This window comes from Mixophyes fleayi, chromosome 1 (genome assembly GCF_038048845.1).
Source record: "Mixophyes fleayi isolate aMixFle1 chromosome 1, aMixFle1.hap1, whole genome shotgun sequence".
NCBI classification, from domain to species: Eukaryota; Metazoa; Chordata; class Amphibia; order Anura; family Limnodynastidae; genus Mixophyes; species Mixophyes fleayi.
The window spans coordinates 396,549,388-396,574,375 of record NC_134402.1 but is presented as its reverse complement, the minus strand read 5'-3'; the positions used below and the strand labels follow the sequence as shown (position 1 = coordinate 396,574,375).

The 24,988-nt window shown below is 44.2% G+C and overlaps 1 protein-coding gene across 1 annotated transcript in view; it reads right to left on the bottom strand.

Moving 5' to 3' along the window:
- Window positions 1-9,855, bottom strand: part of RHOBTB3 (Rho related BTB domain containing 3) — a 53,076-nt gene extending 43,221 nt beyond the window's left edge. Inside the window, exons 1-3 of the mRNA XM_075181158.1 lie at window positions 9,634-9,855; window positions 8,222-8,417; window positions 2,768-2,960 (exon numbers count right to left, since the gene is read on the bottom strand). Coding sequence (XP_075037259.1) covers window positions 2,768-2,960; window positions 8,222-8,417; window positions 9,634-9,635 — 391 coding nt within the window. The 5' untranslated portion in view covers window positions 9,636-9,855. The remainder of the gene's footprint in view (window positions 1-2,767; window positions 2,961-8,221; window positions 8,418-9,633) is intronic.
- Window positions 9,856-24,988: the final 15,133 nt, after the last annotated feature.

The window sequence follows — 24,988 nt, the reverse complement described above, 5'->3', positions numbered from 1 at the left end:
GTATTCATTGCTAAGTGACCAAGATGACGCCAGTCATGGCCAGCTCTTCAGATTGCTGTATCTGGGACCGGCAGGGCGTTTGTGACACTAAGTAATTAACTTAGTCTACACAACCAAGTTTCTATACAGGTTACGGTAATTGGTAGATAGATAGGAAGTTTGGTTATATATAACTCAAAGACGTTCCTACTACAGATCTAAGGTATCTAAAACAAATACCTAATACATACAATAGGAATATTTAGGGTATCTAATGCAGCTGCCATGAGCAGTTCAGATTAGAAAAAGCAATGATATGGCAGGGGACGGTCAGAGGATAAGCCTGTGAAGTAAAGAAGAGATGATTTAGTGTCTTATCCTCTGACCAGACCCAGTTTAACCATAGGTAACTCTAACATATACCCGCTGTCATCAGGATATAGTCATCGCTAGCTATTAAGCCATATCATTGTTTTTTTCTAATCTGGAAATTAAGGAAAGTTAGCAACTGTTCCATTACCAATCCCACCACCCACGAACTAGAGCACATAGCAGTCAGCCACTTGCTGACATTTCCTCTTCTGAGAGCAACAGTCACGTCTCCCCTCCCTAAATAGTCCTCAGAGAGACTCCTTTACTCTTCCAGAAATCCAGGCTTGTGCATGAGCTTTATTCACTTACTGCACATACTTGCCAAATAAAATAACAATGTATACTACAGAGTCAGCAGTTTTTGTCATTTACAGCTGTGCTCAGTAAGGCGATATGGAGTTTGCTAAATATTAACTTCACATACACTTTGTCCCAAAGACTTTCAGATATTTATGTAGCCTTTTACAGTACAACAGATGATAAATGAAGCAAAACAATATAAAAAACACTCATGTACAGCTACTGTAGAGGCTGCAAACACAGATAGGACTAGACTTAGATATGGCATGATTGTACATTATACTAGAATATAATTCTATGTAGCCAAGGTTAGGATTTACCCCAGATCTCACTATTACCTCTCTCTCTCTCCTACCACCACTTGCCCCTTTCAAACAGGCAGCAGTGCTGTTGATGTCCATCCTCTTGTCAACTTCTCATTCACATGATGATGGAGATAAGGGATTAACAACACCAGTGTGTGTTTTTAATAAAAATACCCTTAGTAGATAAAAGGACCATTGAACATGTGATCGGCTGGATACTATGCAAGTAGAATTCTGTGTTCCAGCATAATTTATTGATCTCAGTCCACAAATGTATGTTACATTTTGGAAAGTCTTATCTATTAAGTATAAAAGTTACACATTGCGATTGTGAAAATGATGCAATTCTCTGCAAATTGAGTTGTGGAACCCACTTCAATAGGAGGTGGGTACAATGCGGGAGAATGACCTGCTCTCCCGGGAGTCCAGGAGACTTACCTAAAAATCTGGAGTTTCCTGGACATTCAGAGTGAGCATGAAGTATGATGTGGTATCAGATACCAGGGGGTAAATGTATCAATATGCGGGTTCTTCAACACCCGCGTGTTCAGCCTTTTCCGCGATGAAATTTCAAGCGGCGCTGCATTGTAAAGGGTTAACTTCCCTTTACAATGCAGCGCCGCTTGAAATTTCATCGCGGAAGAGGCTGAACACGCGGGTGTTGAAGAACCCGCATATTGATACATTTACCCCCAGGTCTTCTCACCAGCAGTATTTGCTGGTAAATGTGGAAGGGGGTAGGGAAGTATATATTTTTATTACTTTGAACTACTTCAGTGATCACCAGAAACTTAACTTTTCAGCGACAACATAGTTTGAAAGAGGGGACTCTCCTCTTTCAAACGAGGGTACCTCTAAAAGTGTAGAGGCCATGACTGCTGCCTCCTCTCCTGGCCCCCACCAGCAGTCCATGCTGTAAAATGTGGTGGGGGGTGGGGAACTATATTTTTTTATTACTTTGAACTCCTTCGATTCTAAGGATGAGTGGGACTGATTTGCAGGACAAGTCACACTTCTCCTTTGCACTGGGGGTTCCAGCTCACAGTGTGTGGGTGACGGGAAAAATAAAATCCCCAAATGAGTGACATGACATCACTCATTATGTTTTAGGTGCCCCCAGACTTTTGCGCTCAGGTAATCTCCTGAGATCGCATGATGGTAGCGCTACCTCCGGTTTGCTTCACCTGTGAAGAAACCATTGGCTTCAGTGGCGGAACTACCACTGCTGCGGCAGGTGAAGAACTGGAGCCCATGGAGATAATGGGATCTGCTACATGGCAGACACAAAGGTTTGGGGGTCCCAGTTCCCTCCTCCCTACACAGGGCCCACAGCTCCCTACCTCTGATTGGCTTGTACTGGAAATTGCACATACAGCATAATACCGGAGCTTGGGCACAGCCATTATGTAGATCAAAGCCCTGGACCAGTCCTAGAAAATTTGGGACTGTTGGCAAGTATGAAATAGCTAACCCCTTTTTGTGTCTAGTAGGTGAAAAAAATGACAATATATTCGTGGTTTGTAAACCGGATGGTCAAATACTCAAAATGGGCATAAAATAGGGTGAACTTGGAAGCCTTCCATGTCCTTCCCTTGCATACAGCATCTTAAAGAGTTGAAGCAGTCCGTTTTCTCATGTGGCACCACCCTAATAGCTGTAAAACGTTCCATTAATCCACCACCATTATCATTAGCCATCAAGCAGTCTAAATCAGTGTTTGAAATAAATATTGCGAATAGTTAAACAGTTTTATTTTCAAGCAAAATAGCACAGAATTTCAATACACGTTATTAGTAATTATACATACTCACCATTTTGTCTAACACCAATCGCCAAAACGATTATAGGTACAGAATGCTGATTGAATATCTGTTTCAGCAATGGAGCAAAATTGCTTTTTATATCTAGGAATGAAGTTTTATCGTTGACAGCAAACTTTATTACAATGACATCCGCTTCTAAAACTCTGTCCTGGGATCTCTGTGAATCGCTCTCAAATGTGTCCTTAAACAAAAAAAAAAAAAAAAAAGAAAAATTAAGTACAACTAAAGAGAACCTGTAACTTTTACTAAAATAATTTTCTACATATTTGTGTAAACAACTCAAAACAGACCATTCTATGCACCTTGCACAGGAGAGAGCTTAGACAAACATTATTCTCTGTATGCGAATACCTTGACTTCATTTGAGAGTCAGACCAGATAATGCTCTATAATCCCTCCTAGACAAAGTCCTCTCTCCTATTGAGGCAGAGAAACTAAAGTTTGGCAGGCAGTTCGGTACGCTACCACTAGGCAAACCTAGGCAGTTGCCTAGGGCTCCAGATTCTGGGAGGGGCCTAAAACAACTTGAGTGACATTCAGTGTCTTGATGGCCACCGCAGCCCCTAACACTAGCACCAGCCACTGACATACACCTGTGAAACTACAGACTTCTACTCCTTCATGTGAGGAGCAGAAACCTCTCTTCTGAAGGATGTACAGGTGTGGATAAATGCAGACTATACTTTGAGTGGTGGAAACTGAATACACTAAACACCCAATAATAAATCCGTGAAGTGAAAAAATAAAATGATCAGTTTATTAGATGAATATAATATCGGCTATAAATATTGTAGCACTAAAATTGACAATAAAAATAACCTAAAATTCAATACACTGGATATAATATCACCGACCAAACAGCATACATAAACTGCATATAGCAAGCAATAAAATAATAAAAATCTGGATAAGATAACGTCATGTATGGTATGAAGCTATTGATATTGAAACAATGAATGTGAAGATTCTAATCGTTCTCCTGGGAATAAGTGCTGTAGAACAATTCCTCCAATCACTCAACTGAAAAAGAACGATAGGATTCCTGAAATATAAAAACAGTGTGGCCACACTTAATGCTTCACACTTATCATATCGGATTTTTACACTTTTATTGCTTGCTAGTTTATGTATGCTGTTTTGTCGGTGATATTATATCCAGTGTATTGAATTTTTAGGTTATTTTTATTGTCAATATTAGTGCTACAATATTTATAGCCGATATTATATTCATCTAATAAACTGATCATTTTATTTTTTCACTTCACGGATTTATTATTGGGCGCTTAGTGTATTCAGTTTCCGGCGCTGTTTTCTGTTTTTTCTTTCTTTTGTACATTGAGACCCCCCAGGTCTATACAGCTGCAGGTACTGATGCACCTATCCTCCCTATTGAAGTTTCATTTTCCATTGCGCCAGGTTTTTGGTGTTTAATTGTATATTTTGAGTGGACTTGCAATCCCTAAATGATCATCACAGAGGCTCAGCTGAGAGAAGAATACCTTCTGATGAAACAGTCAGAATAGACAGAGATACACGTAACGGATTTGCTCTAAACGTACTAAAGACCTACTTTGTCTCTGTGTCTTGACCTAATAGGAGCTTCTAAATCAGCTAATAAACAACGTGAACCACTTTCTGTGGAGGATTTCAGATCTGCTGGAGTAAATCATTACATGAAGCAGTGAGCTTGTTGAAAGACTGGGATTATCTGTACAAACTTCTTTATCTCAAGGCTAAGATACCTGGAGGGACTTATCTTAGTTCCCAATACAATTGTAACCACTGCTTTTCATATCTGGCTTTATCCTCAAGACCTATCCGTGATAACAATTGTTTCTCATGTTGTATTTAGCTATGTCAGTTAAGCTGGGTACACACTACACTGTTTTCATCCAATAATCGGCTTAATCAGCCGACATACGACTGCTCGTTCAAGAGTCGGGTCAGTGTGTGCAGTGACACGATGGTCGAAAGTCTGCCCAAATGGAGGATTGTCGCCTCATTTGGTTGGCTGTACCGTTTAATATTTTCATTCCAATCTCGTTTCCGTTGTGTAGTGTGTATAAACTTCCGACCGATCCACAACAGTGAGTATGAAATTACAGTCATTGCTCATGGCTGTAAAAAGTCGCTAAAGGGACGTCCGCTCTTCCCTTTATCGTCCTAAACAAGGCTAGTGTGTATGCAGTCCATGGACTGAGCGATTGGACCATCGGTCGGATGTAAAATCGCTCGGCATAAAAAGTTGGTTGGAATTTCTGTAGTGTGTACCCAGCTTAATTCATTTCTTGTGTTGCGTATATCATAAGGATCTACAGAGATTTTAAATAATTTTAGATATTAAAAGGAACACATACTTATTTTACACCTGTTTCTGCTTAATGTGTACTTTTTATTTTAATCATTTTGTTAAACAACCAGCCAATTTTTTTGTGTCTGTTCTCTACCACCATATCTGACATACTCAGGGCTGCCAACAGCAACCTCAGGCACCGATGCAGCTACTGCTCTGGGGGCTTCTCCCAGACTGCGAGTGGAACTTTGGCAAAAGTTTGTGCTGAGCGCACAGCCTAGGAGGGCAATGACCGCTATTCTCTTATGGGTCAGTGCAGTCACTTTACTTCACCCACAATCCAGATCAGATGGAACCCAATCTAACCCACCCCGACCTGCACGGATGTGCTATGATGTCACAGCTCAGCGCCACATTCCAAGTCTGGACAAGAGGAACAGATGAAGCTGCCCTCCACACAATGTCAGAAATGTGGGGGAGAAGGGGGCAGGCCTGAGGAAAGTGGGTGGATGGAAGGGGAGGAGGGCGTAACTAGGACGCTTCCCGAGTCTCGGGGCCAGTTGAGGTGGCAACTGAAATGGTGCCCTTATCTTGCCTTGCACAAAATAATCTATATTTTTGTATTTGTGTAGGTACAATATAAAAATCTAATTTTAACAGTGAGGTGGAAACTATTTTAATTTTACAACCAAAAAGAAGAAAATTGTACTATTAAAGTAAACTTATTCCATGTTGATCTTCCTCAAAACCCGCTGTCTGAGATAACCATATTATAGGCAAACTCTTCCATGTATGATTTTAATATGTTTTCCTATATAAAATAGACATACTATTAGAAAACTGTCTATAGTGAAAACCTAGTGCAAAATGACTTGTTCATCCAATTATTTTAGTGCTAAAGGTATCATTGATTAAAGAAGTTATGCTAAAATAAGTACTTTGCACCTTATAGAAAACATTAAATAAGTCTTGTAGTATTATTCTTAAACCATGCTCATTATATAGAAGCTCTCTTGTTGTACGTAATATTATTTCAGTACATTTTCCCCCTGTGATTACAAGCTGCCTGATGGAATCAAGCGTTGGCGAAATAGTTTGAAAGCAGACAATGAAACTTTTATGTGAAAATGTGGTTAATGACGTATGCAGGGTCACACCAAGCATTTCAGATAACCAGTATGTTACAGGACATTCCTCTGAAGGACAAAGGAGTCTACTTATTAAGATATATAAGATACAGATGTCTCGCTCATAATAGGAACCACTGTATAAGTATTTAAATGAAATATAGTGGTCTGTTAATGCGCTGTAATAAGTCTGGATTCTTAAAGCCATTGCTACCAGTTCATAAACAGCAACAGCAAAAAGCAAATATATATCCATGAATATAAAAATAGTTATAACATTTATGTACTATGTGTGTTAACTAAAGATGATGAAACTGCAACAGATTTGACCAATATGGTAACCCAAGTTGGGGCCAATATAGGCAGTGATCTGGTCACTGGGTTCTGCAAATGTTTGGGCATGAAAATAAAATAACAATAACAATAACAAAGAAAGAAACCCACTAAACCCAGAATTCATATTTTTAGCTATGAACCATAAAGAAAAATAACACAGTGTTAAGCCAATATTCACTACAGCTCTGTTAAAAAGAAAAAAATGTTACCCAATTCCTAATAAATAAGATAAGATTATAAAGCTAAGAATGCATTTATTTAAGCGGCTATGACAGTGATGGCTAATCTGTGACACTCCAGGTGTTGTGAAACTACAAGCCCCAGCATGCTTTGCCAGCTATCAGCTAGTTATCTACTGGCAAAGCATGCTGGGACTTGTAGTTTCACAACACCTGGAGTGTCACAGGTTAGCCAACACGCTATGACATCAATTGCCCTGTCCCTGTGTATGAATTGCCATTTCAGCATTCACACTGCCAAGCTGTTATTCACACTCGCTCTCCTTTCAAGCACTTGTCACATGTGTCCATTTTTTTTTAAAACCTATTTGATAATAAAAATATTAACTTGAATGACCAGATTGTAAAGTGGTCAGCTTCAAATGACCACTATGCCTTAAATCAATTTAATATAAAAGCATTGATCATGGTGTAGTTCTTTTTCTTTTGAAAACCAGACTTTCTGTCTTTAAGACTACTGAATGACACTATAAGGAAATGTTCTGTGTCTAAAATGTTTGATAATAAAAGACAATAGATTGCTATAAGGGAGATACCAAGGCTGCATTAAATGTCAGACATCTAAAGTCTACTTCTTTAATGTGAATACATGGACAGCTTTTCATAACTGACCCACCCTTCCTGAGATAGAGTGCCCAGGTCCAGAATTGTCCATAACAGGTGCTGAGGGAATTATGAATCTGAAGAAAGCTGTATGATTAGATAGCTTATACCAGTATGAGTGCCATGGCTCAGACAATAGGGGTGAAATACATAATAGGCATGGTTTAGTCCAACTGCGGGCCTCAAAATTCTGCTTTAGCTCGCTGTGTATGTGCAGAAAAATGCAGCCAGATGTAAAGTTAATTTGCGCTTAGCCTTCAGAGGCAGACTGAGGGCATTCAAGAGCTAGTTAGGCACAGTAAAGGAGTGCAAATGTAAGTGTATCAAGCCCCCAGGAGATGCAGCCTATTTAGACTAGGCCACATTGCCAGATACACCTTTTAAGAGCATGGGGTCCCCCCTGTCATAATGTTAAACAATCTCCAGACTCATCAACATAGGGCAGAAATCCCTAGGGGAATCATGTACACAAATAATGTCTGTTCCCCTCCCCCGCAGCAAATCACTTCTGCACGTTGTGGGCAGTAGTAATGTATAGTCAAAGAAAGATTAAGTATTATTGTGGAACTACAAGATCCAGCAAGACTTGCTAGCCAGTGACTGATAAACAACAGCCTAAATGAGTTTAATATTGTATATAATCTTTTCCTTAAGCAAAAGGCAAACTATTGTACTTCATACCATTTTACGCTATTAAAAATTGTTAAGTGCATCCATAAAAACAGTGCTTCCCCCATAGATAGGTTTATCTCAAAAATATTTAGTTACAACAAGTTCATGAAGAATTTTCATACAGTCTTACTAATAAGTAAATTATATAAATGATGCATTTTTGAGGACTTACCCAATCAGGACATTCATACACCACTATTTGGATATGAGGCAAAATATTGGCTTGGTAGACCGTGAAGACTGGGTGGCTGTCCTCTGTTAGTAATCCATTAGCTCTACGTCCAAGGTAGAAAGAGAACAGGTTTGAATTCTCTCCATCCTCAAAAAATGCATTGCCCTCATTCCCAAGTGAGACAATCCGAAATGACCTTAAACAAATGCACTAGTTAGTTATCTTAACTATATAAGTAGTTTATAATGCTCAATAAACTGCCACAACAAGCATTGTTGCCAGAACTTGTTTCATTGTTCTGTTCAGAAATTTTTATGATGATGAATTCTTCAGTCAGGGGAAATGCACTGATTAAAGGTTATCTCCACCCAAAAATGTATAATTCAGTACTTAATGTGTGGGGGGGTCAGCTATGCACTTATACCCCAGGCTCCTGTTATGGCTGACAGATGCTGTGGTATCTATGCAGTATACATGACCAGGAATTCTATTTATAGATGAGCATAGAATACCTTGCGGTTTGTTGGATCATGTTAATAATGTTGTACTGTAATCATGCTTGTGATGACATAAAAGTTTCCCTACCTTCCTGTATACTCTTACAAGCATACCCTTTCTATGTTTGTGAATAAAAGCCAGTTTGATGGGTATGTCTGTATCTGTACTATTTCCCAGTTGCATAGGGTTATGGACTGTAATAAGAATAATAACAGAAACACCTTATGCAATCCTCTGTCCACCCATCTCACAGAGTCAGGACAGTAACACATATGTAACATATATACATTGCCTTTATAAACATACTGAAATTTAAGAATCTTAGGATTTTGAGTGCATTCCAAACTTTATTGGTACTTTGCTGTACTTGTTGTATGTCACTCATCATAAAACCTTTTATTTTTAATAATTTTTTAAATTTAAAATGATTGAACACAGATTATTTTCTATGGCTATTGTGTAGTGTAAGGCAAAACTATTGACTATTTTAAACAGTTAGACGGATCACTCTATTTATTATCATCATGATCATCTATTTATATAGCGCCACTAATTCCGCAGCGCTGTACAGAGAACTCATTCACATCAGTCCCTGCCCCCATTGGATCTTACAGTCTAAATTCCCTAATATAAACACACGTGTAAATATTGCTAATTAAAAGCAAGATATGTTTTATTTATAGTGTTATGTAACAATTAGTGGTGTACACACACACACAAACACACACACACACACACACACACTATATTGCTGTACATAGAGTGCAGTCTATAGTCAGGCACTTACAGGCAGATAGCAATGCTGTGATTGTGGAGTAGTAGTGTCTTATGCCGCTCTCGCCACAATCCCCATGCCCCAGAGTGGAATGCATTACAGCAGAAGGAAACCCCCCCACATCTAGTTATCCACCTACATTGCTGAATCTCGGTGCTCGGCTGTAGCTCCTCACATTGCTCCGTGTAAAGTGCAGGCTGCAGTATGTGTATGGGAGAGGCGGGGTCAGTTGTGGGTTAATATTCAGCTTACATTGAGCACCAGCCCCAGCTGCAGCCGCTGCCTTCCCCAACGTCATGAACCAGGCACAGCTTCAGATGCCAGTCTGCATTGTAATCACGCTGCATGCTCAGCAACTGGGCAGCTGAGTGTGGGCTGCTGACATGAATGTTTGTAAACACTACACTCCACATGCTGTGCTGTGGCCGTGGACAGACTGGTGCTTTATGTGTCCGTCTGCCGAGAGATGTTAGTTACACAAACCCTCAGCTGTTGGCATGTAACTTAAGTCCTATTAATGAAAGAGAGCTTTTGTTATTACCAATACACTTAACTCCCAACTGCCCCTGATTTCCAATCCCAAATTTTAAAGATTTGTTCCTCAAATAAGTATCCATAGAAATATTATCAGTAGGAGGTAAATTGCACAATAGAAGAATTTGTACAGCTGCAGCAATAGAAAAATCTCCATAAATAGACTCTGTAGGAATTACAGTTATAATAACACAATTGTGGGGAATAAAGCCTAATTATAGCTGCATTGTAAATATTGTGTTTCAACTGATGCCATTTGTAATTTGTGTTTCTCTGTAAGTTAAATGCAGATGACCTCAAAGCGGAGCCCTGCCCTCAAACAGTTAATGATCTAATTCCATGTGTAAAATGTGAGGCCAGAAATATTGTGTCCTGTGTCACTAGATCACATTATCACCTGTAGAGGAAAGAAGGCCCCCTGGGGAGAGCTATAATCTGGTATAGAAGTGTTTTTTTGACACCTAAAGAGACTTTTAGGAACCGCTCAGTTTGTGGTCTTACACCAGACCACGTGATGGCTTGCTATATTTTATATAGAAAAAAAATAATTCCATTTCCAAAATACAACTTACAATAAATATAATTAGTGATCAACCAAACGTTCATAAATAGTATAATGAAGAGCAGCCCACACGTAAATAAAGATGTCTGTCATGCAGGGAAGGTGAGGAAATGAGTATAATCTCAACAAATTTCCTGAACCTATCTATGTTTGGTATCTATAAATCGCTGCTGGATATATTACTAATAAAATTGAGTCTGTGTGACACTCCCCAGGAAAGTTATGTTACATTTTAGCATTAGGAATTAAAACAGGTTGCGGTTGTAAAATGTGTCACAGGCCCACATCCCAGTAGGAGGGGGAAGGTAGATAAAGTGTATTTAAAAAGCTGAAACCATTTACAAGAGATTGTCAGACTTTTGGGAAATCAATCAATATTGATAAGCTGTCCATCTTCCAAGCCAATTTCCCTTGGCGCAGATTATACAAGTCATATGTAAGTTTGCATTCTGAAACTTTGTTCTTTTATATTTAAAAATTTGTGGTATCTCTTGTCACCTTTTCTTAATTGTTTTTATAACCTGTAAGCATTGCACTTTTTGTATATTAAGGCTAAACATTTAATAAGTGCTGTCTTTATTGCTCTAAACAAATTCACTGCCTGCGATTGATTGCTTGGCTGTGTTAACCCTTTAAATACCAGTGTGGGAAGTGTTAACTTTTTTAGCTATCAGAGCACAGAGGGTATGCAATTGGGTACTAAGTTTGCTATGGGCCTTATACATAGCTGGTAGCAGTTGGGGAGAAGGTTGGAAGCGGCTGCCTGTGTTGGGGGAAGGGATTAGATCTGTAACCTTAGAGAGAGGTGAGTGCGAGAATTGGGCTGGAATCCTGTGTCCCCTTACAGTAAGCTTCCAAGTCACGAGTGCACAGAGGATGGTTCATGGCAGGTGACTGACTATATAAGATCAAATCGGGAGTGGTGGAGGTGGCTATCGCTGACGGACTACATACTGCTGTAACGCCCCCTGCGGGGAAAAGACAGGGACAGACGCAACAGAAAATAACTCACCTTGTAAACGATGGTCACCTCCAGTCCGCTTCTGATTTCCCAGCTGCGATCCGATCCCAGCAGATCCGCAGCCACCTCCAATCACGTCCCTCTAAGATAGAGGCAGAGATTACGGCCGTGCCTACCAGGTAAGGGCTGTCCGAGACTACGGCAAGGGACGAGGACACGGTCAGTCCAAGCTCCTTGCCGCCTCCTCACTTTGTTCTTGCCAAGACGCGGGGGACTACAGGCACTGAAGGCCAAGACTAATCCGAGGACTAATCCCGCCTCAAGTGCCTCACACACCTGCCGGTGAGGGCCTAACCGAAAGGAGGAATCGAGCGTGATACTCACCGGGACACTCCCACTTCCGATCCGGTTCTCCTGCACCTTCCCGACTCCTGCGGATGACAAGAACACACAGCCTCCCTCTACGCTCTCCGTGAACTAAGATGGCACCCACAAAACTGGACTAACTACAACGGCGACCCGACCCTAACAACGTTCTAATGGTCGGCAACGCAACTAAATCAAACACTAGGACTAACTAAATGTGGTGCACTAACGGAACTACTAGTTACACGCTACGGGGAACACCAGCCGGTGTTCACAGCCTAAACCGGAGGGCGGTTCCTAACCCCCTCACCCAGGTCGTACCAAGAAGCTGCCTTCTTGCTATGGAGTCACACACAGGCCCTAAGTACGGGTTCTTTAAGCCCGGCTGAGGCTCAGTAAAACAGCACACTAACCCGCGGGCCGACTGCCGCACGGAACAGCCGATCGAACTGAACCGCCCGACTGCCTGTACTCGGGTATCTCACACGTGTCCCTACGTCCGGAACCACAGGTCCACCTGCACGGAACCGGCCTTGAGGACCCTTGATCAGAACCACGGCCGCCCCTGGAACTGCCTCAAGGTGTGCTGTACTGCCACCAACTCACTCAGCCACCCCCTCTGGGTACCAGTGTGACCCCGGGGACCTAAGGGACAGGGAAACTACATGTGTTCTCCCCTGACTATGTGTATGCTGGTACTTACACTTGTCCCCCACAGCACGGGTTAGCACAGGAAAACCACAGGAAACAAGAGCCTACCTTTAATGGGGGCCTGACGTCTTGCCCCTGGACACAGTTAGAAAGCACACCAAAATACTGTAATGTAAACTACACTCGCCACACAGACAGAATAAATACAGTCTACAGTACTTTGCCGCTACTTACCCGAACACACCGCTGCTAGCCAACCAGCAGGTTGCTACAGCACCACAGGAGCCTACGCTCGACCGTACCTCCTAACCACGTGTGCTCACCTCACACAGGACCGCGCCTACTCTCACGAGGCTCCCACGCCTCTACCTCACGCCACCAGGGCCTTGTGCCCTATACACCATGGGTCTCTGCCCAGCTACACACAGAGCCTTCTGCTCTGTTTCCTGGGCCTCAGCCCCCTCTCTACCTCAGGGCTCTGAGCCCACTCACTAGGGCCTTATGCCCTACTACCTAGGGGGTCCTAGCCCCTGCCTGAGGCCTGTGGCCTCCCTAACTAACTGAGGGCCTTGTGCCCTTAATAACCTACAGGCTACCAGCCTCTAACCAGGCCCTCTGGCCTTCCTATGGCCTCTAGGCCCCTAACTACCTAAGGGCCTTGTGCCCTTGTACCTCCTGGGGCTCAGAGTCCCCCTCTCTAACTAACAGGGGCTTGTCCCCTTTATATAGATACTAATGGCCTACTGGCCCCCTACCACGTTGGGGCCTAGTGCCCAGGTCCCTGGGCCTTGTGCCCCTACTTTACAGTGCCACGGGCCTTGTGCCCGAATGTGCCCACGGGCCTAGTGCCCGAACTTAACGTTGAGTATACTTACCTGCTCTGCGCAGGATACTCAACTTGACACGCCGTCTTCTTCCTTTCTTCTCCGGGTCTTCCAGACCCTCCAGCCGGCGGCGCCTCTTCTCCTCTTCGGCGCTGTTGAAGGCTGCTTGGCGGGGGCGCTCTCAGCCCTGACAAGGGCTCCCCGCCGGCGATCTCCGCTCCGGCGGCTTGATTGAAGTCTTCTGGCGGCAGGGTAGCTCACGGCCCTTACAAGGGCCCCCTGCCGCCGCTGCTGCTGCCTCAGTTGCTGGACGTCTGGACGAGACGTCCTCTCTCTTCCCCGCTGACGGACTTCTGGCAAAATGGCGCCACCCGGCGACTTATATAGTCGCCGGCGTGACGTCATCCGCCGGCGCGAGCGCTGATTGGCTCGCGTCGGCACCAATCTTTTGAATGGCCGGGCGCGAGCCGCGATTGGCTCGCGCATCCGGCCGCTGATTGGCCAGCGGGGAAAGATGAGCCCTGATTGGCTCATCCTTCCCCCGCGCACAGGACCTGCAAGAAAGAAGTTATACTCACCGCCGCTGGATCGATGGACGGGTAAGTTCTTCTTCTCTTCTTTCCTGTAGCTGGGCACCATCGGGGACCTCTTCAGCCCCTCCAGGGGCACAGCGCTGCCGGATATCTTCGCCCTCTTCACGGGCACCGGCTCTGACATCTTCTGTCCCTCCACATTTCCGCCGCATTTTTCCATTGTGGTCCCCACAATCAACGTCTTCTCCTCTACGTCCACCTCCAAGGGTCGCTTACCGGCATCCCTGACTTGCGTCCACCGGGTCCTTCGCGGTAAAGCCCTCTCGCGCAGGATCCACACCATCCTGGCAACTTCCTCGCCCGAAGTCGGTATCCAGGGAGTCTCTTCCTCGGCACCTGCCGGAACCTCCCATCCGTCCGATACCTCCTCGGTTGTGCGGGAAGCTTCTTCAGAAGGTGACAACATCCACCACTCTCCAGCTGCGCTCTCTAAAGTACAGTCTTCTTCAGGCAGTACTTCTTCAGCAGCTCTCTCTTCCGGGGTACTGATGGCTTCCATCCTCTCAGGTACCACCGGGCAGACATCTTCACATGTCTCCGGACACAGCGTTGCCCCGTGGAGGGTCTGCTCAGTTCTCCCTTCGTCTTCAGGGACCAACTCTTCCACAGCCACGGACAAGTCGTCTGACGTATCCGACGTCTCCAATACCCCAGCTCCAGCATCCGGCTGACGCGGGTATTCCTGTCGCGAATCTTGCTTGGACGGGACGATCACCTGCGATCCGACAGTCAGCAGGCTCTGCCGATCCTTCCCTCCAGATTCCGACTTCTCTTGAGACCATGGATGGAAGGCTTCCTCGTCCTTCCACTCGAAGACTTCTACGTCTTCCCATTCATCGGAGACTTCTTCGTCCTCCCATTCATCAAAGAGCTCCTCGGCAACTGGGCACTGGTATGCGAAGTGTCCAGGCAACCCACACTTCCAGCACAGCATTTCTTCCACCGGTTGCCGTTTAGTACCTTTGTTCTTCTTCTTCCTTGTCTCACAACGTTCCAGGATTTGCTTCGTGAACGCTGCCACTTCGTCACGAGAGATGACACAGCTGTATCCCTCGTACAGCGGAATGATCCCCCGATGAGCCATCGTTGATCCTGCCGACTACGCCAAAATGTAACGCCCCCTGCGGGGAAAAGACAGGGACAGACGCAACAGAAAATAACTCACCTTGTAAACGATGGTCACCTCCAGTCCGCTTCTGATTTCCCAGCTGCGATCCGATCCCAGCAGATCCGCAGCCACCTCCAATCACGTCCCTCTAAGATAGAGGCAGAGATTACGGCCGTGCCTACCAGGTAAGGGCTGTCCGAGACTACGGCAAGGGACGAGGACACGGTCAGTCCAAGCTCCTTGCCGCCTCCTCACTTTGTTCTTGCCAAGACGCGGGGGACTACAGGCACTGAAGGCCAAGACTAATCCGAGGACTAATCCCGCCTCAAGTGCCTCACACACCTGCCGGTGAGGGCCTAACCGAAAGGAGGAATCGAGCGTGATACTCACCGGGACACTCCCACTTCCGATCCGGTTCTCCTGCACCTTCCCGACTCCTGCGGATGACAAGAACACACAGCCTCCCTCTACGCTCTCCGTGAACTAAGATGGCACCCACAAAACTGGACTAACTACAACGGCGACCCGACCCTAACAACGTTCTAATGGTCAGCAACGCAACTAAATCAAACACTAGGACTAACTAAATGTGGTGCACTAACGGAACTACTAGTTACACGCTACGGGGAACACCAGCCGGTGTTCACAGCCTAAACCGGTGGGCGGTTCCTAACCCCCTCACCCAGGTCGTACCAAGAAGCTGCCTTCTTGCTATGGAGTCACACACAGGCCCTAAGTACGGGTTCTTTAAGCCCGGCTGAGGCTCAGTAAAACAGCACACTAACCCGCGGGCCGACTGCCGCACGGAACAGCCGATCGAACTGAACCGCCCGACTGCCTGTACTCGGGTATCTCACACGTGTCCCTACGTCCGGAACCACAGGTCCACCTGCACGGAACCGGCCTTGAGGACCCTTGATCAGAACCACGGCCGCCCCTGGAACTGCCTCAAGGTGTGCTGTACTGCCACCAACTCACTCAGCCACCCCCTCTGGGTACCAGTGTGACCCCGGGAACCTAAGGGACAGGGAAACTACATGTGTTCTCCCCTGACTATGTGTATGCTGGTACTTACACTTGTCCCCCACAGCACGGGTTAGCACAGGAAAACCACAGGAAACAAGAGCCTACCTTTAATGGGGGCCTGACGTCTTGCCCCTGGACACAGTTAGAAAGCACACCAAAATACTGTAATGTAAACTACACTCGCCACACAGACAGAATAAATACAGTCTACAGTACTTTGCCGCTACTTACCCGAACACACCGCTGCTAGCCAACCAGCAGGTTGCTACAGCACCACAGGAGCCTACGCTCGACCGTACCTCCTAACCACGTGTGCTCACCTCACACAGGACCGCGCCTACTCTCATGAGGCTCCCACGCCTCTACCTCACACCACCAGGGCCTTATGCCCTATACACCATGGGTCTCTGCCCAGCTACACACAGAGCCTTCTGCTCTGTTTCCTGGGCCTCAGCCCCCTCTCTACCTCAGGGCTCTGAGCCCACTCACTAGGGCCTTATGCCCTACTACCTAGGGGGTCCTAGCCCCTGCCTGAGGCCTGTGGCCTCCCTAACTAACTGAGGGCCTTGTGCCCTTAATAACCTACAGGCTACCAGCCTCTAACCAGGCCCTCTGGCCTTCCTATGGCCTCTAGGCCCCTAACTACCTAAGGGCCTTGTGCCCTTGTACCTCCTGGGGCTCAGAGTCCCCCTCTCTAACTAACAGGGGCTTGTCCCCTTTATATAGATACTAATGGCCTACTGGCCCACTACCACGTTGGGGCCTAGTGCCCAGGTCCCTGGGCCTTGTGCCCCTACTTTACAGTGCCACGGGCCTTGTGCCCGAATGTGCCCACGGGCCTAGTGCCCGAACTTAACGTTGAGTATACTTACCTGCTCTGCGCAGGATACTCAACTTGACACGCCGTCTTCTTCCTTTCTTCTCCGGGTCTTCCAGACCCTCCAGCCGGCGGCGCCTCTTCTCCTCTTCGGCGCTGTTGAAGGCTGCTTGGCGGGGGCGCTCTCAGCCCTGACAAGGGCTCCCCGCCGGCGATCTCCGCTCCGGCGGCTTGATTGAAGTCTTCTGGCGGCAGGGTAGCTCACGGCCCTTACAAGGGCCCCCTGCCGCCGCTGCTGCTGCCTCAGTTGCTGGACGTCTGGACGAGACGTCCTCTCTCTTCCCCGCCGACGGACTTCTGGCAAAATGGCGCCACCCGGCGACTTATATAGTCGCCGGCGTGACGTCATCCGCCGGCGCGAGCGCTGATTGGCTCGCGTCGGCGCCAATCTTTTGAATGGCCGGGCGCGAGCCGCGATTGGCTCGCGCATCCGGCCGCTGATTGGCCAGCGGGGAAAGATGAGCCCTGATTGGCTCATCCTTCCCCCGCGCACAGGACCTGCAAGAAAGAAGTTATACTCACCGCCGCTGGATCGATGGACGGGTAAGTTCTTCTTCTCTTCTTTCCTGTAGCTGGGCACCATCGGGGACCTCTTCAGCCCCTCCAGGGGCACAGCGCTGCCGGATATCTTCGCCCTCTTCACGGGCACCGGCTCTGACATCTTCTGTCCCTCCACACTGCTTTTGTTTTTGTGTCTTTAGAAAATTATTATTTGCCTTACCGAAAGCAATTCCTAGTGTTTGTGTGTACTTGTATGGTGATCATGTAAAGTACTCAAGGTATGCTGAGTAATATTTTATACAGTAGCGGGACTACCGCCACTGTAGCGGGTGTGGACCCAAAGGGGCTAAAAAAGTGAGGGTGTACTAGAAGCGCCGGGTCAATGCCCCCCACCCCCCTTGTCCTTTGAGCTCCCGTTCCCCCTCTGAAGACCTCAAAAGAGCAGATCTGTGGCCTCATCTGAGCATGCACAGGTCCCTCGCATGATAGCAGACCCTGGGCCCGTGAGGCTAGAGCTGCATCGCGTGGCACCTGCCCATACTTTGCTATGGAGCCCAGCCAGACACTGTTCCATCCCTGGTCCTAGATCTGTATAGAGTGTAATACAATCATATAATGATCACGTCCACGTGTCATGTAATATTGTGTGGGTGTGGTGTACTGTGCCAATATAAAGAATTGTATTATGATCATGTCCAGTTGTTTTGTGATGTATACATACAGTGTAATAGAATTATGATCCTGTACAGTGCCATAGCACCTTTAAAATACACAATTTTGGTCTATAACATTGAGCCCTTTTGTATGAACAACAGCTGGATGTGAAGCCTTTAAATACAACCATGTTTCCCAACACTGAACTTGCTGCAAATTGCAGATTGAATGGGCTATAAAATGTTGCTATCAACAGCTAATCAGGACTTAGAAGATGTTGATCAGAGACGATGGAAAATGTGGTTGGGCAATGCTCACATCTGATGATGTTTGTGTTTAGCCAAATCTGTATGGTACCTTTAGGCAATGAAATGCGTTACAGTGAAATGGAAGTTTATGTAGTTTGTACAACTATGATTTGTCTAAAGTGGTATGAATAGCATATTTATTTGCTTTTTATTTTCTTTACATCAAATAATTTGCATGCTGATTTTAGCAGCAGAATTTGAAGTAGCTAAATGAAAATCCATGTGAAACATAAGTAACACTAATTAGTATGGTATTCACACTAATGGGAATGATTTTCCTTATCAATTTGTAAATATTGATACATTCAACTTTAGAAACAGTCACCTTTTGCCAGAGTTGCCATCAAAACTAATGGAAAATCAATATAATACTAAGCATATTTCACTGAGGTCGCATTCCTACAGTGAGTGATGTTTGGTGCATTTGCCTCAGACTATCACCTGGTTTCTAGAGTTAAATCTAAATTAACATTGTTATTATTATTATTATTATTATTTATCCTTCTGCAAGAATGAAAAAAAACACAGCATTTTATGTATTTGTTTGTGATTAGCTTGTAATTTTTTTCGCAGTTGATAAGGAAATGTCTCACTTTAAGGGTCGTACTGGCCCACCGGGGTACCAGAGAAATCCCCGGTGCGCCGCACTGTGTGAGGGTCCAGACTGTGCACTGCTCCCTACACCCTCAAGACTAAGGCTGAGTACACACTATAGGAAAATTCTAACAATACAATATTTTTAGCAATTTTACCAGCAACTAAAAAAGTCCTGATCAGCATGTCGATGTCCTGTGTACAGTCATGGCCAAAAGTTTTGAGAATGACACAAATATTATGTTTCACTAAGTCTGCTGCCTCATTTTTTTATGATGGTGATTTGCATATACTCCAGAAGGTCATGAAGACTGATCAGATGAATTGCAAGTAATTTCAAGTCCCTCTTTGCCATGACAATGAACTTTATCCCAAAAACAACATTTACACTGCATTTCAGCCCTGCCACAAAAGGACCAGCTGACATCAGGTCAGTGATTCTCTCGTTAACACAGGTAAGAGTGTTGGCGAGGACAAAACTGGAGATCACTCTGTCATGCTGATTGAGTTAGAATAACAGACTGGAAGCTTTAAAAGGTGGATGGTGTTTATCATCATCATCATCAGTTATTTATATAGCGCCACTAATTCCGCAGCACTGTACAGAGAATGCATTTACATCAGTCCCTGCCCCATTGGAGCTTACAGTCTAAATACCCTAACATATACACACATACACAGACAGAGAGAGAGAGAGACTAGGGTAAATTTTTGATAACAGCCAATTAACCTACCAGTATGTTTTTGGAGTGTGGGAGGAAACCGAAGCACCCGGAGGAAACCCACGCAAACACAGGGAGAACATACAAACTCCACACGATAAGGCCATTGTTCTTCCTCTGTTATCCATGGCAAGGAAACACGTGTAGTCAACATTGCTTTGCACAAAAAGGGCTTCACAGGCAAGGATATTGCTGCTAGTAAGATTGCACCTAAATCAACCATTTATAGGATCATTAAGAACTTCAAGGTGAGAGGTTATATAGTTGTGAAGAAGGCTTCAGGGCACCCAAGTACGACCAGTAAGCGCCAGGACTGTCTCCTAAAATTGTATCCGCTGCGGGATCGGGGCACCACCAGTGCAGAGCTTGCTCAGGAATGGCAGCAGGAAGCTGTGAGTGCATCTGCACGCACAGTGAGGTGAACACTTTTGGAGGATGGCTTGGTGTCAAGAAGGTCAGCAAAGAAGCCACTTTTCTCTAGAAAAACATCAGGGACAGACTGATATTCAGAAAAAGGGCCAGTGATTGGACTGCTGAGGACTGGGGTAAAGTCATTTTCTATGATGAATCCCCTTTCAGATTGTTTGGGGCATCTAGAAAAATGCTTGTCCAGAGAGGGAAAGGTGAGCGCTACTATCAGTCCTGTGTCATGCCAACAGTAAAGCATCCTAAGACCATTCATGTGTGGGGTTGTTTCTCAGTCAAGGGAGTGGGCTCACTCACAATTTTGCCTAAGAGCACAGCTATGAATTAAGAATGGTACCAAAACATTCTCCAAAACCAACTTCTCCCAACCATCCAAGAACAGTTTGGTGATGAACAATGCCTGTTCCAGCATGATGGAGCACCTTGCCATAAGGCAAAAGTGATAACTAAGTGGCTCTGGGATTAAAACATCGAAATTTTGGGTCCATGGCCAGGAAACTCCCCAGACCTTAATCCCATTGAGAACTTGTGGTCAATCCTCAAGAAGTGGGTGGACAAACAAAAACCCACAAATTCTGACAAACTCCAAGCATTGATTAGGCAAGAATGGGCGGCCGTCAGTCAGTATGTGGCCCAGAAGTTGATTGACAGCATGCCAGGGCGAATTGCAATGGTCTTCAAAAAGGAGGGTATATAAAACATAGAGGAGACAACTTGAATATTAATATTTTTATGTCAATCGTGTTGATTGTATCTTTTCTTGTTGTTTCCTCTTTAAATAAAGAGTTGTCAACTGCAAATATTGACTCTTTGCATGAAATTGTCAATTGACACTTATGAAATGCTTGTGACCTGACAGGAAGGCCTAAAAGCACTGAAGCAGCAAACTTTGTGAAAACCAATACTTGTGTCATTCTCCAAATTTTTGGCCATGACTGTACACAATATTAAAGTTTTCTACAATTTACCATCAGATCTGTGCTCTTCATCTGTCATAATCATTGGCTGAAAAGATCCTGACTCTGCACACCCCATAGAGATCTATGGACGTGAGTGTGTACATACTGCACAATTGGAACGAATTGCCATTGTTGAACGACATTTTTAATTCTGTTTAAAATTTTTGTTTAATGATACGATGGGCTTTGGAACAATCTTTGTTTATCGATGCAGGGTACACACTACTGTGATAACGGGTCAACCGGTCGTCTAATGTCTGATTGGCCCCATAATCGGCTGAAAACACTGTACTGTGTACTCAACCTAACAGCGACAGAGCCACAGTGTCATTCATTAGGTTACATTTGGTATCATTCACCTTTGGTAAGTAAACCACCGCAGCGGTTGAAGAGACCTTGGGGGGGAGTGTGGGGGAGGGGGTGTTGGAGTGGTGAGAACCAGGGAGAAAGGATTCTGGGTGCAGCGTAACTATTTGTACTGCGCTGTAAGAAAATTTTTACAAGGAACAGCAAACAGATTTTTACAAGGAAAGTCTGCTAAATCCGCAGTGCAGATCATCTCTGGAAAACTCCCAAAGGAAAACACGGTAGCGATTTGTATTGCTAATACGTGGTTTATTTCAGCGCTGATAATTAGCCAGATTGTTGTTCTGGTAAGAAAAGTTACAGCTCCTTACGATCAGTGATTAAGCTGTATACACTTGGATATTACTCAATTCATATGGGAGGAATACTTGTTATAGTTGATATTTCTGAATGACATAATTTACATGTATCCGTGTTATATCAGATTGAGCATGGTGTGTTCTTACTGACGGCAGCATGGAACTTGTATTTGTTGGGATAGGAGCGCTTCGCTCCATCTCTGTGATCTAGTGACCGGGTCACTTTCACGCTGCACTACAACGCATGCTCTGCACCTTTCTTTTACTTTCCAGCTCTCTGTTATATCTACAAGCATAGAAACCGCATATGTGTCCGGCTGCGGAGGGCTGGGCGGCAAAAATTTGCTCAGCAGCCTATTGGGAACATTTTAAAGGAAAACAAATGCAGTTGACCCAGCCCAAGCTCACTATGGGACCATCTTAGGGGACAGATGCCACCCAGCCAGCCCCTGGTGTCCAGCTGGGTATAATAGCAGCAGTGTGCAGCATGTTAGAGCCTCAGCCTCAGTACTATATGTGCTAAATAAGTTGTAATATTCACAATACTGCAGGGTGTGTGTGTGAGTGTGTGTGTGTGTATATATATATATATATATATCCTGTTTGCCTGCTGTTCACCAACTGCAACAAGTTACCTCACTGTATTCTGTCATAATAAGCCAACGTTAACGTTCCTGGTTAACTTTATTAATGTGCTTACTTATCATCTTTTTCACTGCTAATACCTATTCAGGACCTTGGCCCATAGGTTCTGCCAATAGGTTATCCTGATAGTATTTACACATTAATGTGTATGCAAAGCTGTCTTGTTCCTCATTGCAGATAGTACACGCTGTTGAGCATATTACACAGAAAACAAAGGTGTGTATCAGGGGCACTCTGTAGGTTAAGTATATAAAACATAAATCAAGTTTTATTGGTATGCATTAAAATAATGACACGAAGAGTAAAATAAAAACATTGATAGTGAAATATAAAAATGGATTGTTGAACCTGATAATAGTGCTGATAAAATTAGCAGAAACACTGCTAAGATGCGCTGGTAACCTTGTATATGTTGTTATAAATTATATATCCAAGTAAAGTACCTATATTGCACTATAACCTAAATTGACCTGTTTATAACAGACCAGTAAAACACTCAATAGTGTATGTGATGGTCATAGAGATGGTCACTGACACCCGTGTTTTGGTTTTGGTTTTGGATCTGGATTACCTTCATGTTTTATTTTTGGTTTTGGCAAAACCGCCCTTGCGTGTTTTGGTTTTGGTTTTGTTTGGTTTTGTTTTGCAATTTGTGAAAAAATTTAATTTTTTTGGGCTAAAATAACCTAATTTAGTGCTCCACCTGTTTCTTGGATAAGTGAGTTAATTCTACAGCTAATAAATGTCAACGAGCGCTGCCCCCCGGGATATGTGCTTTTATCAGACACACACCAATCCAGGGTGCCAGACAACGCACTAAAAAGATTGATCGAAATTCATAGCAAAAAAGGCAGTTTGGTATCTAACTGTATATTACACCCTACACTTATAGTTAAATAGGGGAAAAAAAGCAGCCTGCAAAGACTGTACAATCAATTGAAATGCCCAAAGCAGCTTTTGTGTTTGGGTGTATATTACACCCAAACCTTCTTAGTGCAAATTATGAAAAATACAGTTTAATCCCTGGTAGGCTGTCCTTAATTCTAACACTTGCCTGCACATTATACAGACAAGCCTGGTTGTCTTCCTCTCCATCTTTGCCTATTGGCAATGTAGCCATCGTCTTTGGGTGTATATTACACCCTCCACTTGTAGTTAAATAGAAAAAAAGCCAGCCAGCATAGACTGCACAATAAAAATTGATTTTTTAAAGAGGGGAATATATCACACTCTAAACACTTGTAGTGCAAATTCAGAAATATATACTGCTGGTATATAGTAATTTCAACACCAGAAAATAGTTTTTGGAGAACTGGGGAATATCTGACACCCCAAACACTTGTAGTGCAAATTCAGAAATATATAGTGCTGGTATCTAATAATTTCAGCAACAGAAAATAGATAGTTTCTTGAGGAGGGAATATGACACCCCAAACAGTTGGTAATGTTTGCAAAAATGCCTCCTCTATCCTCCTCTCTTCCTGCTGTAATAAGTCCTGTAATAAGTGCTCTCTCCCTGCTCTAATGTTACCTGAGACCTAACCCTTCTCTCTCCCTCTGTCAAATGGTGCTGGATTGCTGTGGAGGCGGATATTTATGCATTTGAAACATCGTGAGAACCGAGCCCCGAGATACGACGATGTCACAATGATGTTTTGCCTCGATTTCAAATCCGAATGGGCGGCTCGATACTCGGATACCTCAAGTTCAGGCGGGTTTGGTTCTCTGGGAACCGAGCCCGCCCATCTCTAGTCATAGAACTCATAGAATAATAATTGATATAGTAATAGAGCCCTGATAGTGTCCCTATAACAAAAAAGCAGTAGAAGTATATAATCAGGCCCATATCCTTATAAATGAGAGCATGAAACTGCAAGAATGAGGGGTATGTACATACACTGATCTTATCACTTCATAAAGGCAGATTATCCCTGAATAGTAATGATTACTTCTACATAGAACCACTTAGGATAGTAATTTATCGATAAGAGGCAATTTGCTAATACCCTTAATTGCTACTATAAGGTACTAAAATGATTTCATATAAAATTGCTATAATAAGAACAAGGACCGGCGCGTATAGTGCCGATATATCCAAGTAAAGTACCTATATTGCGCTATAACATAAATTGACCTGTTTATAACAGACCAATAAAACACTCAATAGTGTATGCGATGGTCATAGAACTCATAATAATTGATATAGTAATAGAGCCCTGATAGTGTCACTATAACAAAGAGCCAGTAGGAGTAAATAGTCACGCCCACATCCTTATAAATGAAAGCATGAAATTGCAAGAATGAGGGGTATGTGCACACACTGATCTTATCCCTTCATAAAGGCAGATTATCCCTGACTAATAATGAATACTTCTACATAGAACTGCTTAGGATGATAATTTAGCGATAACAGAGGCAATTTGCTGATACCCCTAATCACTACTATAAGGTACTAAAATAATCTCATATATGATTGCTATACTAAGAACAAGGACCGGCGCGTGTAGTGCCGACGCGC